Here is a 17,172-nt window from a genome sequence, read left to right as displayed (position 1 = left end):
AATCAAATCCTTTTAGCATCTCTCAGAAAGAGTAACTTGTGCCTTCTGTGGATGCCACTGTTAAAGATGCTGAATCTACTGCCTGCCTACAGCCGTACCCTAGAACTTGACAGTAACCCACGTCACTCAATGCCTGGGCAGGTTGAAGTGAGTCCCTATGACCAGTACATACCCACTCCTACAAAGTCCCCAGGGACAACCATGTGCCATGCACTTCGCCAGAGCCACGGGCAAATTGAAAATTTAAAACTCAAATGAAATTCTAATTAGACTTACGTTGCTCTAAACTCGGGACATTTAGTAGGAAATACGGAAGAATCTTTTTAATCTACACTCCATTCTCATGGACACTCCATTTCTCAATAAGAATGACAATCTCAAAATTCTCTTCTTCTCCATAGGCTGAAAATCTCAAAGGGACACAAACTTAGATTTTTAGGGAAACATCAGCTATAGTATTTCTTGCCTTCCCCTTTCTTTTCTTTTTTCATTATTGCTTTCTTGTTTTTTGAAATCCAGTGCTATTACAGGAGGATGGCTTTGTGGGCAAGTGTATAGGCTTTGGAGTCAACTCCAAATCCTGGATCGTGTACTTATACATTATGTATCCACGGGTACATTTTTAAACCTCTCTTTTCCTTTTTCTCTATCTATAAAATAGGGAAAATAATAGTATCTGCTTCAAAAGGATGTTGCGAAGGGTACATAATATCTCTGGAGTGTTAAGGAGAGAGCCAAGTACCTAGTAAGCCCCTAATAAATACTAGTCATTGTTCTCACTGGAGCATGTAAAGGCTGCTCCTTCTGATATGGGCAGAGTGTGGAGGAAAACTTTTCATAGTATAGTTAATAGTGATGATCACGGTTAATGTTTCTCTGTAGATCACACGAATAAACCTCAGAATTTATTGACATAATAATTATACCTGCTCCTTTCCTTTACTGTTATCATTGGGAATATATGATGGCGTGAACTAGATAGCACGTCAATTGATAACAAGTGTCTTATTTTACTGCTATTTAGTAATAATTTTACTGGAAATGTGACTGGACTTGTTGCTGGACTTGTGGATGGTTCGTATTTTATTTGTTTCTGTCAGTCAAAAAAATAAAGGATTACAGTTTATGTTGCTAAATGTAATGTACTGATCAGTCACAGAAAACCTTCCACGCAGGAGGTATACGTTTAATTTTTACTTACCTCTATAGTCCCTTATGTTGGTTAAAAAGACAGCAATAAAATGATGACTCAATTTAGCTCCCACACCATACCTTCCTTCACCTCCTGTTTTTTGTCTTGATTTTCCAGTTCTGAATCCTGGCCACCTTTAGGTTCCACCATTTCCTCATCATCCTCATCCTCTAGAAAAAAGAAAGAGAAAAATGCATTATATTCTTTCCTTCAAATCAAAGTGTCTGGCTGATGGTGGGAGGTAGGGGCAGAGGGTAAAGTTCCAATCATTTAGGGCGGCTTCTAAGTAAATCAGTCCACGATGAATGCCCAAGATATACGTTTATGAATATATGAATACATTATCTCCAAAAAGGGCCTCTTTGAAAGTCCCCCACGCTTCTGAGAAAACCGCCCCGAGTCGGCACCTGCTACATCCATCTCCAGGCCCTCACCACATGGGATGTCTTGGAATTGCCTCTCTGACCTCTGAAGCTTCTTCGGAGATGGGCCAGGAACAGATCTTAAAATGTTTCCACCTGTAGCACATTCTCCACAGGGGACACCTGCTGTACAGACGACTCATTTCCAATTTCATTCTCACCAAATTAATTTGGTTTTGACCTACAGGAAAGGGTTAAATACAGGTCTGACCCCAGGTCAAATGCCATTGGCAAGTAAACAACCTGGGGTAGGGCCCCAAAAGTCATTGCCATTGGCCTGGGAGAATGCAACCAACCTGAAATGGCATTTACACATTCAGAGCAGTTCCTGCATTAATGTGAATTTAATGAGCACTAACAAACGATACCAGTCGGCCACCACTGCCAGATGTTACAGTGCCCTTCCTGCCCTACGCAAATGTGCTCCCACTCTCTCTCTCTCTCTTCCCAAACTGCCTTTCTTGGAGGTCCCTTTCAGTGCAGAGTGCTTGAAATCATCAGTCACGGTGTAGAGGATAGAGGGGCAAGACAAAGTGTCACAAGAAAATCCAACTTACAGGAATAAAACAGTATAAAAAATTAAAACTTGCTTCCATGGTTTTTAAATATATTACCTTCGCTCAAGTATTATATTGATTTCATTGGCTCAAATGGAGTTTAAAAGAAATGACTTCACTTCCTCCACCCCCATCATTCATTCATATATTCATTCATTCAACAGATATTGATATTTACAGACGTTCTATAAGATCCAAAGCTCTATGGAGAGTCCCATTTCCATCACAATAAATCCTGAGATTTATAGTAACTCAAAATTTCAGCTCTAACCACTTAGAGAATGCATTATATATGCATATTTAAATGCCCAAACAAATATGTATAGCCTGAAAAGCAACTCTAAAAGTTCTTGATTATATTAAGCAAGTGATTTGCAGAAGGAATATCCATTTAAAAAATATGGATATGTAAAGTATAGTATTGCAGTTTAGATACTGAAATACAGTAATCTATATGCATGTGTGTAGATTGTGGAACCAACATCATTACTTTATAATCACACTAAATACATAATGGAAAGACTGTAAAACACTTTTGAGGAAAACTGTCATTTATTATTAACACATTAACACAGTTATTACTAACACATTATTACTAACACATACCTGTGAAACAAAAATGTGCACTTAAAATTTTGAAAAGTACACTGTTACCCAGATCTTTAGACAAATAGACCTTTAACATGTTAAATTATAAATACCACATCTAAATCTTTATATATAAAGATATTACTGCTATCTGCCCATTAAAAACCAGCTTGGAAGGTCCTGAACAAAATATTCACCTCGACCTGATGTATCTTCCTGACCCAAAGACCTAACACAAAGCCCAGTGACGCACTAGCGGGAGGGAAGTTTCCTCTTCTGGTAAACCTTGGATGGAGAGGCAATTTTCAAAAGGCCACTAATCTGCTGGGAAGTAGCTCCATCTCTGAACCTTCTAGAGACAAGTATTTAAATCCAATGGATTCAGCAGCTGTTCCTTGGCACTTACTAAATACAAGTAAATACAACAAATGCAAAGGTGCCAAAGCCCACTTTATGGGTTGAACTGTGTCCCCCTCCCCAAATTTCTATGTTGAAATCCTAACCCCCAGTACCTCAGAATGTGACCTTATTTGGAAATAGTGTCATTGCAGATATAGTTAGTTAAGATGAGGGCATGCTGGAGTAGTGCGGGCACCAAGTCCAGCATGACTAGTGTCTTTATAAAAAGGGGAGATTTAAACACAGATTCACATGCATGGAGAATGCCATTGAAGATGAAGGCGAAGACTGGGGGATGCTTCTACAAGCTGAGAAGTACCAAGGCTTGCCAGTAAACCACCAGAGACACAGAACAGATTCTTCCTCATAGCCCTCAGAAGGAACCAACCCTGCCAACATCTTGATCTTGGAATTCTAGCTTCCAGAACTGTGAGACGTTCAATTTCTACTGTTTAAACTGCCCAGTTTATAGGACATTGTTATGGCAGCCCTAGCAAACTAATAAAGCCAGTAGCGTGCCTTACCTTCTATGACCTTATAATCTAGTAGAAGAGATAATGAGATATACAATAATAACAACTAAAGCAGTGATGAATGCTTTACTTGTATCATCTAATTTATTTATCCGAACTTGGTACTACCAACCTAATTTTATAGATGAGGAGACAGAGTAATTTCCCCCAGAGAAACTCCCAACCATGTTGAGCTTCAAGTTTTGTCTGGTTCTGCATGTTTTGATCTGACCTGATCTTTAACCATTACGCACACTACGTCCCTACCCGCAGCTGTCATGAAATAGAAATGCTGTGGAGAAAAGCCTGAAGCACAGCAGGTGCGCTGCTCAGGTGCAGGGTAAGGAGGGGTGTGTGGAGGCTCTCAGAGGTGGACATCGCATGGTTCGCTCTCCCAATTCCCGGAGGTCAGCGCATGTAACACTCAGCTGAGGAGAAGTTAGGTTTCACACCCTTGAGAGCTAAACAGATGGGTTGCTTTATTCATCAAAACTATATATGCTACATCCACACTCTATTCTTATTTACTTTGTGGAATACACTCTCCTGAGACCTGACCCGCAACATTTACTACAAAGCATTGCTGTATTCCTTCAGCCAGACAGATTCGCAGCTTGGGTGGGAGCAGCATTTCAAGGGAAGTAATTGGTCTGAGTTCAAGGCTGGAGTCTACCACTTGCCAGCCCCTGACTTTACATGGTTCGTAGAAACTCTCTGAGGCCTTTTTCCTCATCTGCTGAATTGGGATAATAACCCGGTCTTAAAACACAAATTTATTGTGAGAATAAGCAAAAGTGTTGATGTGAAATTGCTTTTTAAACCACCAGGAGAGTTGCAAACATCCATACAGAGGAACCGTCAAACAAATGTTGCCTTAGCTTGTATGTCAGAAAATATTTACTGAGCACTTACTATGCGCCAGGTGCCAGGCACAGGACAGGGAACAAGACAGACAAAAAAACAAATTCTGTGCTCATGTCACAGAGCGTCCACGAGTTAGGGGAGAGAAACTGCAAACAAATAAATAAACAAAACATACACTGTGTCAGGTAAGTGGGATGGGGACAGAGAAAGCTGAAAAGGGACATTTGGCATGCTGATAAGGGGAGGAAGAGGTGAAATTTTAAATAGAGTGGTCAGGAAGGGCCACACTGAGCAAAAACTTCAAGGAGTTAAGGCGTGAGCCACGGGAAGATCATGGGGAAGTAAAACTAACAACAAATAGATTCTTCCATCTCACTCCATAGACCCAAAGGGTGGAATAGGTCAAGGTCTAAATTACTTTATTATCAGCTCCTTTGACTATGGAAAACAATTGTGCTTTTATTAGAACCACCTAGTTTGTACATTCACATTTTTTAGTTCTTAAAACGAAGTCAGTTTCACCAAATGACTTTGGCTAGTCAGCTTTAAATAGTATCAAGTTCTCACCTTTCGCAGCTATAAGGATTTTTGTTTTAAAAAATCCTGGAAGAATCAAAAGCAACGTCATGACAGACAGTGCCACTTAGAGCTTTTAGGAAATATATTATTCTATAAGGGCCTGGCTATAAAAAGGGCTAGATTGTGATAGAAGTGTGTTAGTTTATTTTTTGAAGTAGGTGGGGAAATAGCAGGTTATCTAATTCTTTAAATAGAAAATACTTCCCCAGAGAGTATGTTTTCAATGAGTTCTTAAATGAGTTCTTATAATATGTGCAAAGTCCCATAATGAGATACTGTGAATAAAAGAGAAATAAATTTAAAAAACAGTACCTGCCTTTTTAAAGTAGTTACAAACCAGTTGTAGGCATTAATTTTTAGTGGCCACAGAATTCTTTGTCTATCATCCTTTTAAAGACAGAAAGTGAGTGTTTCAGTGGATTTGTTAAGGAAATAAAACACAAGAGACTGGTTTGTTTCTCTGCATACTGATATGTTTGCCTTGCTCAGCAAAGAGAGTATATTTTTCTTTAAGACTCTGGTTTCCTTTCTGGTGCAACTGGAATTACTTCTGTTGAAACCATTTTCAGAACAGTTAAATAACTTTAAAGAAAAGGATTTATGTAGAACCGCTACAGACTACTGCTATATGAGTTGTGCTACTAGTTTATACCCGGTTACATTTCCTCTGAGATTGGAGGGAAAAAAATTACCACCCATGTACAGTTTCCTGTACCAGGTACACATGAGAAATTAAACTACTGGCAGAAGTTAATTGCCCGTTAGCCCAAGGGGCTAATTTCAAACAATAGCATCTTTTAGAAATTATTTAGCACCCAAATTCTACCGTCTGCAGTTGTTGCCTTCTTTCTCTCTAGTTAGAAAAAAGTTTACTCATCACTGTCTTCCTTCCTTAAGATTTTCTCAAGGTCTAAACACAAGTAATTGCATGTTTGGCAGCAATTACACATAACACACTTAGCACAAGGCCTCACCCCTTATATGAGCTCCCAAAAGGTTAGTTTCCTCCAGTAGTTGGTGGATGAGAATGAAGTCAATGTCACCAATTTGAATACGCCACAGTCCTCTGAGTGTTGGGCTGCTGTGATGGCCTCACAAATTTGAGTCTTTGGAAAGGAAGTGCAGGGGACCGTTCGTCACTGTTGGCAATACAACACCAAAACCCCTTTCTGTCTGGGGGGGGGCGGGATTCCCCTTGCACTACTGTTGTATTGGCGCCTTGCTGGACCCTACTTTATTCTCCTGACGCCCCGGGGAGACATTTTCCTGCTCTCCATTTCCTGGTGACCAGGACACAGGCAGGATCTGGGCAGTGTCCTAACAGGGGCTTTGCTCGTAACAGGGGCTTTGTCTCTGGAGCCAGGAGGCAAAGCTGAGGGGACAGCTAGGATTAACGAGGGGCAACACGCAGCGGTGTCTGACATCCTGGCCAGACTACTCCAGAGCTCCACGGTCTGGGTTCCCTTGGTCTTGCCCTTTTCCAAACGTGTTCCTTCTGCCTCCTGTTGATTCTGTGAGTACCAGATTTCCTTCCAATAAATCTCACTAGAGGTGGTGTCAGCACCAGATTTCCTTCCAATAAATCCCATTGGACTTGGTGCTTGCTGCTTGCAACCAGAATCCCGAGTGACACGGGGCGGCCCTCTGTGAAGAGAAGGGCTTGGGTTTTATGAGGTCAGTGGGTTCTTGCTTTCCCTGGCTCTCTCAGGGCCCGCAAAACCCCGGGATAAGAGGGTTTGAGTGCCTGGGCTGAGCCCTTGACACCCTGCTCCTGGCTTTTCACAAGGGGCCTGTGGCCTCACGGAGGACCGCTAAGTCAGGTCAGGGGGAGAAAGAAAGCAGGGAGCAGAGTGGGCCATTTCACTCCATCCTTCTCGAAAGGGGCAAGAACAAAGCCATTACCATATGACTTCGAATCGAACAGGCCAAAGACTGTAAGATACACAATTACTTTGTGTACCACTAGGAAAACTGATTACTGCTAATTACACTATAACATACATCAATTCTAATGTGAAAAATTGTGAATGTTGAAACTGATAAAATAATTAGTGGCTTAGAAATGAATAGAACACTAGCTTCCAAAAGATAAAAGGGATGGCAAGAACACAGAGTCAATTCTAAATCAAACTTACTACTGTGACACTGTTGGTGAACAGACTCGGCGAGATAACAAAAGCTCTTTTTTTGTTTTTTGTGTTTTAGATGTATTGCCCTTAACTTAAGAGCAAATGCCCTAGTCACTTTTATATAAGTCTATGTATGGCTATTTCAGATAGGGATTCTTTTTATAACCTATTTAAAATTTTTCTATAGAAAAACAGAGTTAATCTCTCAAATTAAAATTTATTTTCGATTTAAAAAATAATTCACCTTAATGAAGATATTCTTTGCAGTTCTGTCTTCGGCTTCATCTTTTCTCATATCAAATGCCACTCTGGATAATATTTACATTTGTCTTCCATCATCACCCACAAATGGATGTCTCCTGCCAAGATATCCCTTCTAGGCTCCAGATTCTGTATTGTACATTCCAACATGAATGTCCCCCAGGCACCTCACACTCGACATGTTCAAAGCAGAACTCCCACCTTCCGCTGAGATCTGCTCCTTTGACTACATTCTCCATCCCACCTAACGGTACCACCTTACACACGCGTTCACAGTTGGATATCACAGTACCACCTTTAATTCATCTTTTCCATCAGAGCTTACGGGGCCTCTAAGTCCTTTCAATTCCTCCTCCAAAATCTGTCTTAAATCCACCTCTGTCTTTTCTGCACTGCCCTCATCCAGGCCATTGCCATCTCTCTCCTGGAGTATTACGATAGCCTTTTGACTGTTCTTTCTACTACTACCAGTCTTGCTCTGTATTTCTAGTAGTTTCATTTTTATTTAAAAAATACATCTGTTTATCCTCTCTCCACCAAAAAAAAATTCTGTAGTTTCCTATAAATTTCAGTATAAAACCCCATAACTTCTTGTCTCTTCTACCTCAGTTTGCATTTTGGACAATGCACAATCACCCAAAATCCCAGTAGGTACATGCCTCAAAGGCAACGCGCATTATTTTTTTCTGCCTGTCTTGGTCTTCCCTCCAATGTCCAGGAGGTGATTATTACTAACTCTTTGTGATGCGTCTCTGGGGCTTTAACACTTCCTCCCAAGCAGATTTGTTGACCCCTTCCACTGTTCCACACATTGACCCCTTCCACTGTTCCCTGTTTTATCTCTATGATAACACAGCCAAGACCACTTGAAACTAGGTTTTGCATTTATCTCCAGAACCAGACAAAAAGTCCCTCAAAGACCTACGCTTGTTAGTATCATCAACGTCAAGTACGAACACTAGCAATAGCAAGATGGGTGATTGCTCTGGAAAGGTAGTGTGCACCACACCATGTAGGACCTTGAATGACAGAACAAGTTTGGACGTCTTTCTGGAGATCAGTATCCCCCTTTTTAATAAACATACATCTCATTTAATCCATAAATATTATTTAAATTTTCAAAAGGAATTCAAGGCACTGGAGATGCTAAATATGACTTTTGAAACCTCACTTATCTCCTTCCCAGCCAGCTCTTTATGTATATTCTAATATAGCTAAGGGGCGGTCTGACCTTTGATGAAAATTATTGCTGCCATCCAGCCCTGCAGAGAAACTGGAGGCTTTTAAAAATTCAAGAGACAAGGTCTGATTTTGTTTAAGAATATGGAGGCTGAAGGGGAGTGGGAGAGCCTGGAATGAGGGGTGAGGGGGACAGTTAGAAGGTAAGCTATAGCCATAATCCAAGAAACAGATGATGAGAACTTGGCTTAGCATGGTTCAGTTGCCAGTAGGCGTGATGAATCGGACTGTGAATGTAGACATGTGTTTGCACAGCAGACAGTGAGGGCTCCCGTTCAGAACTCACTCAAGTCACCTTATCCTTGGACCAGCTTCATGTACAGTTTGCCAATTCCACCAGGAGTCCAAAGAGAGGCACCCTCCCGATACGTATCACGGCGGCCAAAATAAAGTATAGCATGCACCACTGAATGCTTACACAAACCAAGGTGAGCGCCTCTGTACTTTAAAAATATGCGGCAAAGACATATTTTGTGGGATTTTCAGTAAGCACTTTGTTAAATATACTACATGCTAATATTTAAAAAAACCTTCACTTTCTGGTCTAGAAAAATCTGGCCAGAGTAAAGAAAACATACATTTCTCATCGTACAGAGCACTCCTGTTAACACTCTAGGCCACATCAGTTCCCTCCTAAGGCTCTAACATGACAGTACTTGGAAAGTTTACTTCCTGATGGAATGTCACACAAGGCATTGCAAATGGGAGGAAATGAAAGAAAATATTCAAAACAAGGAGGAAGCCAGAGAATAGTACTTTTTAGCAGCTGCTTCTGAAACTTGTAACTGTGCTGATATATAATGTGTGTGCAGTAAATATGTGCTGAATTGAGTTGATGTGGATTAGTCAGCTTGCGTGGAAGGACAGAGACCAGGAAGGGAATGCCCTTCTAGAGATGTTCAGGCAGGAGCCCATGGGTAACTTCAGCATTTGATGTTTGGGGATGGGAAGATGTGATTGATCTCTATTTCCATAAATTTTCCTCCTTAAAAACCATCAATGGCTCCCTATTTCCTAGAGCATCTCAACATTTAAAGCCAATCACTAGCTGACTTCAATTAATTCTCCAGCATTGCCCAGAGCAGAATAGTCCTTAGCTCACCTGTGTATGAAATAGGCCAAGTTTGTTGCCAGAAACCACTCCCCGCATCTTTCCTCTCTTTATTCTTTTATATTTTTCAGGTCCCCATCTCCTAAGCTTTCTCAGGAAGTCATGGAGCCTTCAGCCATGATCAGTTGAATGAACTAATTCATACTAATGGATTAGAGAATGGTAACCCCAATAAATTAATCTCTAATGGTGCAGGAGCTGGGAGGGAGATTTCGAAACAGCCAAGCCACTCCTCAAATCAGTCCTCTGTTCTGCATCCTTGGAAGCAGAACCATCATTGCACAACTCCAGAAAGAGCACTCCCACTGTACTCTATGTTAATAGGGCCTCCTTGACTTGTACAGGACACAGGCTCTATATCTATTCTATATCTAGCTTTATTTGTATAGAGGCATACACACACATACACACACACACACAGACATTCTGGGCAATAATTCAAAACACTAGAAAATGCAATTCTTGTCTGCTTGGAAAGGGAGAAGGGACTCCTAGCTTTTTTTCCAGACTTAAGTCCCTTTTGCTGCCTACTTTTGATTTTGGACAATCCCATACCCTTCTCTTTGTTTCCTCTATCACTTCTTCAAATGTGCAATTTTGCACTTCCTCTCAGTGGGAGCATGGCTTGTGAAAAAGAAAACTGGGGTCACAGGGACAGAGATGTCATCATACCTAACTTTCAGCAGCAACTATAGATATGTCCCAGAAAAAAGTAAATCTCAAGGACTCCAGGTACTAAAATGGTTACTGTGTTATGCTAGCTAATAAAAACAGAGTAAAATAAGTAGCAACCATTTAGAAACGTTATTTTGCTTGTAAAGAAATTGTTCGTAAGGAAAACATGGTACCTCTCATCGTTAAGCCTGGCGACTCTGACATTTAATGTCAAAGCAGTCATCACATCCACCACCGCACATAGAGGTCATCCCACTATTACATGTTCTCTAAGTGACTCAGTTATACATACACACACACACACACACACACACACACACACACACACACACACACACATTCTTTTTCATATTCTTTTCCATCATAGTTTATCCCAGGACATTGAATATGGTTCCCTGTGCTACACAATAGGACCCCGTTGCCCATCATTCTATACGTAATAGTTCGCATCTACTAACCCCAATCTCCCAGTCCATCCCTCCCCCTCCCGCCCTCCCAACCACAAGTCTCTTCTCTATGTGAGTCTGTTTCTGCATTCTTTTTGTGAACAAGAGAATCAAATCTTGTTAATTCTACCTCTTTGTATCCCCTTCACTTGCACAACTGCCTCTGTCCTCTTCATTTTTCTCCCTCCTTCTCTTTGGTAAAGGCACCATGGTCGTTTATGTGGCTTACTGACAGGTCTCCTAGCTAGCATTCTTACCTCCAGCTGCTCTCTATGCCTACCCTTGACAGTGTATGACAATCTACACTGTCAGATTAATGCTCTTAAAACAGAACTCTGCTCATATAAATTTCCCAGTGAAAGCCCTTGATAGTTCCCATGACATGCAGAATAAAAGCTGGATTCCTTGGCCTAGTCTTCAAGTCTTCCAGGGTCTGACTCCAACATGTGTTTCCTGCTGAACTGCCTCTACCATGTTAATCCCCTCTCACCCCTGTCAGTACACACACTCCAGTCAGCTGACACTGACACTGTGATCGCTGCTCAAACTACCACATTCTATCTGTCCTTTGGTTCATGTCGCTCCCTCAGGCAGACTCTTTCCCTCCGTTCCTTTTACAAAACATGAGCACCTAATATGTGTCAAGCACTCTTCCAGGTGCTGGAATTAGAGCAGTGAACAAAACAGACAAAACTTCCTGTCTTCATGGCACGTGCATTCTAGTGGTGGAGACAGAAAATTGGCAAGATAAACCAGTAAAGTCTACAGTACGTTAGAGAGTTGCAAGCGCTAAAGAGAAAAGCAACACAGGGAGGTGGTGGGTATCACAATTTTACATAGATAGCTGGGAAGTCCTTAGTGAGAGGTGGCATTTGAAAAAAAGACTCAAGGAACTCAGGGATCAAGCTATATGGATAGCTGGAGAAAGCATTCTAGGTAGAGGAAACAAAAGCACAAGGGCAGGATTTTGCTTGGAATAGTCAAGGCCTTGAATACCTTTGTATCTTCCCCGCATGTAAAATCCATCTACACTTCAAGATCTTATTCTAACAACCCCCAGCTCCCCAAATCTCTCCTGTTCACCCTTGTTGGAAGGGATTTCTTCCTCATTTAACCCTTCATAGCACTTGAGTCTGTCTTAACCACTTTCTATATCCAATCAAAGAACTATCATGTTTAAAAGTATGACATTTATCATGCTCTACTTTATGTATATGTATTTATTTTAAGCAAAGCACATCCCTGTACATTTCTGAGCTTTCTTCTCCGTCCAAAATTCTGAGTTTCTTGGGATTAGGATGCATTAATTATTCATATTTATTTGCCCCAATATGGGTGTTAAGTAAATATTCTTGGCTGTTTTAAATGTTAATAACGTCATTTCCCCAGTGTTCTAAAAAGCACATTTTCTCAGTGGTTTCTCCAGTGTTTCAGCTGGATCACAAATCTCTTCACTCAATTTCACATTCTAAGGCTCCTTTCCTTGATCACTAGGTCTCATCATCATTGCCAGCAACTCTTCTCTAAACTTACCCTGAGACTCCCTACACTCACTGTGAGGCCCGTGGTCCTGTACTTTGTTTGGTGTCCTCATCACTGGTCCCTAGGTATTTGCTCACCACCTAATGTATGCTCAGATCTGTTCTAGGCATCATGGAAAAACAACAGTGAACAATTCACTGAATCATATATGCCAAGCTTTGTGGTAAAGGTTTTATTCCATTAGCCTACTGAATACTCCTAACAACTCACTGAGGCAGACATAATCAGTTCTCTCTATATATGAGGCTTAGAAAAGAAGATGATCAACAAGGTTAGAGCTACAGGAAGAATAGAGTCAAGATTCAAACTCATGTTTTCCAACTCCCAAACTTCCTTAACTTGCTGCTAAATCATGCCAAACAGTATAAAGGAAGAAAAGGGAACTGTAATGCGTATTGTGGCTTTGACCACCCAGAATCCACCGAGTCACATCTTTGACTAACAGTCTCTCTATTCTTCTTTGGTGGACCCATCCCTCCCCACTCTCAGCTAAGCAAATCCTTCTTAAGATTTAGGGGAACACTTTGTATCTGAGGCAGTGACCAATGAGACTAAATCTCAGTATTTCTCTTTGGACTATCAGTAGAGTGACCATAACATCTACTGTCCAAATTGGGATACTTCTCAGAGGGAATGGAGGTACAATTACTATTTAAGCAGGACTGGCAGGTATAAACGAGGACAGTCTGGGCAATCCAGGATGTGTGGTCACCCCTACCACAAGGAAGTGGACTCCTCTGTTATACTGCACTGTGTGACTGTTCTCGCCAAAACAGGACACGTGGTTACTCTAACCATCAGGGAAGTGGATTCCTCTCCTCCATTGGATTGGGTGTCATACTAACAATGGAACCAAAGCTGTCCTGGCTCCCCATATGGAACTTGAAAAGAATCAATAAATAAAGCATGGGGACTTCCCTGGCGGTCCAGTGGTTAAGACTCTGTGCTTCCACTGCAGGGGACACAGGTTCGATTCCTGGTCGGGGAACTAAGATCCCGCAAGCTGTGTAGCGCAGCCAAACAAACAAATAAACAAACAAATAAATAAAGCATGGCCAAGAGATGGATAGTGGTAACAGTCTGAAACCTAAATTGACCAGTAGCTGAAGCCAGCATGTCCCTAGAATCTAGGGCCTAGATTTACATTCATTAAGAGCCAACAAACATTCTTTTGGCTTAAGTAATTTGGAGTTGGTTTCTCTATCGCTGGCAACCAAAAAAGTATGAATGGTCAGGAACTAGTAACTACGGACTACCTACTTTGTAGGTACTCTCTATTTCTCTTCATGATCTCTTTTAGCATGCACACTAGCCTGCAAGGTAGCATAGGGTTAAATGCATGAGTCCTGCTGCCATGCTGCTCAAGTTCAAATCCTGATCCTACCATTTAGTAGTAACCTTGGACTACTTACTTAACCCCCCTTGTGCCTCAGTTTTCTCATCTACTGATTACAAATTGCCCTCCTTGGTTAATGATGATTCTTTAATGGCTTAAGACACTTAAAGAACATTTTATTATGATTGATGAGGAAACTGAGACTCAAAGAGGTTAAATAAGTTTCTGAAAGTCAGAGAGCTACTAAATTATAAAGGCAGATTTTTTAACCCAAGTTTTTGAGGTACCAAATTCCATTCTGTTTCAACTGTGTCCACACTGTCCCAGTTACTTGGACTAAGCTGTGAAGGATGGAGATGTCTCAATGGGTTTGGAGGTAAGAATAAGCATAGCCAGTGGAGAGGAAAGGTCGTGGAAGTGGCAAAGCAGTTTTGGAGCACAGCTGAAAAAAAAAGTTGCCACCCATTTTCATTCACACAGACCCCAGCTTCTCTTGCCTATCCCAGTTTCAGTATTGTTTTAGCACAGTGAGTGGATTGCTTCACAATCTATGTGTAGATTCAGAAGTGTCCCCAACTACTGCAGGGAGGTCTACCTTGAACAATCTTGTTTCCTCCAGTACGAGACTATGCCTACAGGATGTGCCCTGCTCCATCTCTTCCTAAATGGGTTACTCTGCCTTTTGCCAACCCTGCTTCAACTGAGCTAGCTTTCTAGCTTTTCTTGATCTTGCCAAGAACTCTCATATCTCATAGCTTTTATATTTGCTGTCCCCTCTACCTGCAATACTCTTTATCCAAATATTCACATGTCTTTCTCATGATTTTCTTAGAGTCCCTGTTCAAATGTCACATCGACTGTGAGGGCTTTCCTAAGCAACCTGCATAATATAGCAACATGCCTCAGCCCATTCTGTACTGGCACACGGCACTTGTTTTCTCCTTATCCTAAGTTTTAAAAAACTTCATAGCGCTCATAACTATCTGATTTAATACATTTATTTATGTATGTATTTATTGTCTGTCTCCTGCTACTTAGAATGGAAATTCTACAATGTCAGTGACTGTGTCTCTTCTTTGCTCTATCCAAAGCACCTAGAAAATAGCTGGGTAGGTGGTAGGTGGCAATAAATATGTGTTGGACCATAAGATGACTGAATGCACAGAAGGACAGCAAGGCAGCGCTGCATCTTGAAACCAACACACATATAATTCCTTAAGCCCGCAGAGTGATGGCAGTCCCTGTTATGGAAATCAGGGATCCCCCCTTCCCCGACCTTGTCATGGATGCTTACAACCCCACAGATCTGGTTCCTTGAAATGAGAATTTTCTATCTCTTTAGCACTTTCATTCTCTAGAAGATGAAAGCGGGATCTTCCGAGTGCTCTTTGCTGACTTCCATTTCAGCATTTTCTCATTCTGGTGTCCCATCCCCACCCCCGAGAGAACTGATATATTTTCCATCTGGAAATACATCAAAATTCATCACAGTCCAATTCTCAGGGAAGATCATTAGCACATTTGTTTGCTTTTATCCTGGCATTAACAACTCTATTTGAGGTTAAATTATTTCCCCTGGTTTCAACATCAAGTTTTCCCATTGGCTCAAATACGAAGTCCCTTGTCTGTCAATGTAATAATTTTCTATTAATTATGAAAGAAGAAAGCTAGCAGTTTGAGAGTCTTAAGGGAGGCATTTGTCTAATCCAAGAAACTGATTTTTCCAGTTACTTGGACTAAGTACAACTCTCAGTTGTGGTCAGATTCACAGATTTCAAAGTGCCCCTTGTTTTTACTTTCTGGTCAGTCTAGACAGACATGGTTCATTCCTTCATTTTTCAAGCTGTTGAAACATCAAGTTGGTCAAAAGAATCTGAATCTCTCGAGAATGAACTGAGCAGCACTTCACCAGAGACTTCATAACTTTCTACTGAATATCCCTTCAAACAGAAGAACCACCTCAGTGGTACTAGGAGAGATTTCACGTCAAAGGCTCAATGTGAGTGTGAGATTGAAAGTGTGACAACAAAAATAATGACCATTATTGTCCTATCCAGAATGGAAAAATAGTCTAGTGTTTAGGACATGCAGTCCTGAATTTTTTTGCCTGTTCTCAGCTATTTCAGTTTCATCTGGGTGTCCTCATCCAACCTAAATTGCCCCCTTTAATAATAATGCTTCTATTCATTACAATTGGACACATGTTCTTGAGAAGCTACCATGTGCAAGGCATAAGCTCCATCTTATGGGGCCACAGAAATGAAACAAGAGAGATGCTTGAACTCAAGGGTCTGGCATTTCGGCAGGGAAATGGCCACTGTATGTAAATATCTATATCAGAAGACAGAATGCTTGGAGATCTGCTCTGGGAATTCCACAGGGGTAAAGTCAACTTCTCAAAGGAGAGTATGGGCAGGGAGAGACGAAACGGAGGCAGATTTTTCAAGGAGTTTAATTTGAGCTGGATCTTGAGGAGTGGTGAGGTCTTCACAAGGATATAGAGATGGGAATGCAGAGTATCATTCCAAGAAGAAGAAAGAGCATGTATGAGTACAGAACAATGGAAAGATGGGCACAATGGCAGGAAGTTCAGTAGAGGAAGTAATGGAAAAACCTTAAATACCAGGATAAATACCAGGATAAGTAGTCACACACATTTGCTATTTGATTCTCACAGCTCTGTTGAGAAGAAGCATTGTGAATTCACATTGCTTTAACTCATGTCAAAAGAGGCTTTTTAAGGATCCCTGGGTACTTAGCAGTGTCATGACTCAAGAGAACAATTTTCCCATCAGAAATTTTGCAGCAGGTAAATTACCTTCATATTTTCCCCAGAGATAGCATAGGGAAAACATGGTCTTATTCATGACCATTTGTTATACGATATGTGAAAGATAGGTTAGTTCCTTGAAGATTTATTTTCTCATCTGTAAAGCAGGGATGCTCATTTCTGTGCTACTTATATAACAAAGTTGTCATGTGGAACAATGATATAATGGAGATAGAGATGTTTTGTCAGTGGTAAAGGGCCATTAGGTGATAGTTATTAAGGTAGGGTAATTGTAGTAATAATTAGAGCTTCTCGATGTCCAATGGCCCACCCAGCCACAAAAATATGCGAGGTAGGAAGAAGGTTATGAAACAGAAAAAATTAGGGAGACATTCCAGTTAGGGCTCATCATAGAAACAAAGGGCTGGAAAAATCCACAGAGACAGTTATTGTTGGGTTGTGGTGGAATTGGGGGATGAGGAGTGTAAAGCAGTGAGCACAGTTCAAATAACAGAATACAGAATAAGGGTTCAAGTTACCAAGGCTCTAA

The 17,172-nt window shown here is 41.0% G+C and overlaps 1 protein-coding gene across 4 annotated transcripts in view; it reads right to left on the bottom strand.

Annotated features, from left to right (window-relative positions):
• Positions 1-17,172, bottom strand: part of DYNC1I1 (dynein cytoplasmic 1 intermediate chain 1) — a 339,110-nt gene that overhangs the window by 134,995 nt on the left and 186,943 nt on the right. For all 4 annotated transcript variants that reach the window (XM_036863139.1, XM_036863141.1, XM_036863140.1 and 1 more), the window contains one exon: positions 1,273-1,362. In XM_036863139.1, coding sequence (XP_036719034.1) covers positions 1,273-1,362 — 90 coding nt within the window. The remainder of the gene's footprint in view (positions 1-1,272; positions 1,363-17,172) is intronic.

The sequence above is a fragment of the Balaenoptera musculus genome, chromosome 9, assembly GCF_009873245.2.
Source record: "Balaenoptera musculus isolate JJ_BM4_2016_0621 chromosome 9, mBalMus1.pri.v3, whole genome shotgun sequence".
NCBI lineage: Eukaryota > Metazoa > Chordata > Mammalia > Artiodactyla > Balaenopteridae > Balaenoptera > Balaenoptera musculus.
The sequence above is the reverse complement of the archived record's forward strand: the minus strand, read 5'-3'. Positions and strand labels throughout refer to the sequence as shown.